Source organism: Acanthamoeba castellanii (genome assembly GCF_000313135.1).
Source record: "Acanthamoeba castellanii str. Neff unplaced genomic scaffold scf7180000084587, whole genome shotgun sequence".
Classification (NCBI taxonomy): domain Eukaryota; phylum Discosea; order Longamoebia; family Acanthamoebidae; genus Acanthamoeba; species Acanthamoeba castellanii.
In genome coordinates this window covers 1,849-3,222 of record NW_004457666.1, presented here as the reverse complement: position 1 = coordinate 3,222, position 1,374 = coordinate 1,849, and the positions used below count along the sequence as shown (strand labels likewise).

The 1,374-nt window shown below is 56.1% G+C and overlaps 1 protein-coding gene and 1 pseudogene across 1 annotated transcript in view; one reads left to right on the top strand and one right to left on the bottom strand.

Moving 5' to 3' along the window:
* The window catches only part of ACA1_334900 (uncharacterized protein), a gene marked incomplete at both ends in the record, with an annotated part of 5,353 nt that extends 5,141 nt beyond the window's left edge, over nt 1–212 (top strand). Inside the window, one exon of the mRNA XM_004353299.1 lies at nt 69–212. Within this exon, the coding sequence (XP_004353351.1) occupies nt 69–212 (144 nt within the window). The remainder of the gene's footprint in view (nt 1–68) is intronic.
* The window catches only part of ACA1_334890, a 3,011-nt pseudogene continuing 1,723 nt past the window's right edge, over nt 87–1,374 (bottom strand).

The window sequence follows — 1,374 nt, the reverse complement described above, 5'->3', positions numbered from 1 at the left end:
CACACACACACACACACACACACACACACACACACACACACACACACACACACACACACACAACACAGCATCCGCTGTTCTACAACCTGGCGCCGGAGTCGCTCGAGGTGGTGGACCTGATGCGACGCGCCAAGCAGCTGGAGCCCGGCCGCAAGGGCTCCTCCGCCAGGAGGCGAAGCCAAAAGCACGGCAGCGCCCGCGACTCAAGCTGAGCCCCAGCAGCCGCCGCCGCACCAGCCGCTCCCGACACGGTCGCGCTGTGTCGCACAACAAGAATATAATAATTTAGTAAAAACGATTTACTATTTCTGTCAGCAGTCCCGCATCCAGCACTTCGAAACTGTTTGCCAAAGTCAGCTTTCAAACCCAAACCCAAACCGAAATAATAAGGAAGGGCGAGGGTAACTGGTTGACGCCGCGCCGGGCCAGCCACCAATGGCGGTTCTCGTGCGGGCCGCCGTCGGGGATGCAGGCCAATAGGGCGTCGAGGCCGACCGGGTTTCGGCCGAAATACTCCTCCTCCCTCTCGACCGCCGCCACGCGCGCATTCCAGCCGAGCGTCGTCGTCGTCGTCGTGGTTTTTGTCGTCGCCTGTTGTGGTGGAGTCGCCGACGTCGTGGAATTGAGGCATTGGTGCAGCTGGGTGAGGAATTCGAAGTAGGCCATGTGGTCCAGGTGCTGCAGGTGGGCGCTCATGAAAGCGCGCCTCAGCTCCCGGTGGTCGAGGCGGAAGGACTTGTCCAGCACTGTTATGTTCTGTTTCTCCACCGCCAGAAACTGATCACCACACACATCGTCGTTTCTGCCATGTGTGTCGTGTGCCGTGTGTCGTGCCGTGTGTGTCGTGTGTCGTGTGTCGTGTGTCGTGTGAGCGGTACCTGGTGCATCATGAAGTAGACGTAGGCCATGGGGTACGGCATGTCGTCGTTGGTGCGGAAGCTGTGGGAGGAGGTGCGTTGGAATTCCTCCGGCCAGCGGGCCTCGAGGTCGCGCGCGATGCGCCTGTCGATCGTGTGCGGTACATGCGATACAACCTGACCACATATATGCACATTTGGACCTTGTATGGAATATATATATAAATATATAACAATATATTCATATTGATAATATGTTTACAAAATGAAAAGGAAGGAAAAAACATGCCTTGCGAGCCAGGTTCCCGAATGTACGGTCGTACAACCGATCCACCGTGGCCAGCCTCTCGGACCAGTGGTTCCAGGAGTTCTCTATAGCCCACGCGTCCAAGTACACCTGGGAAGAGAGACGGGTTACATCAATATATCTGTATAGATATGTGTGTGAATATATTTATGGCGTACCATTTGGCCGTTGGACGGGCGAGTAAAAGTCGTCGAGGGTGACGGGCGAGCT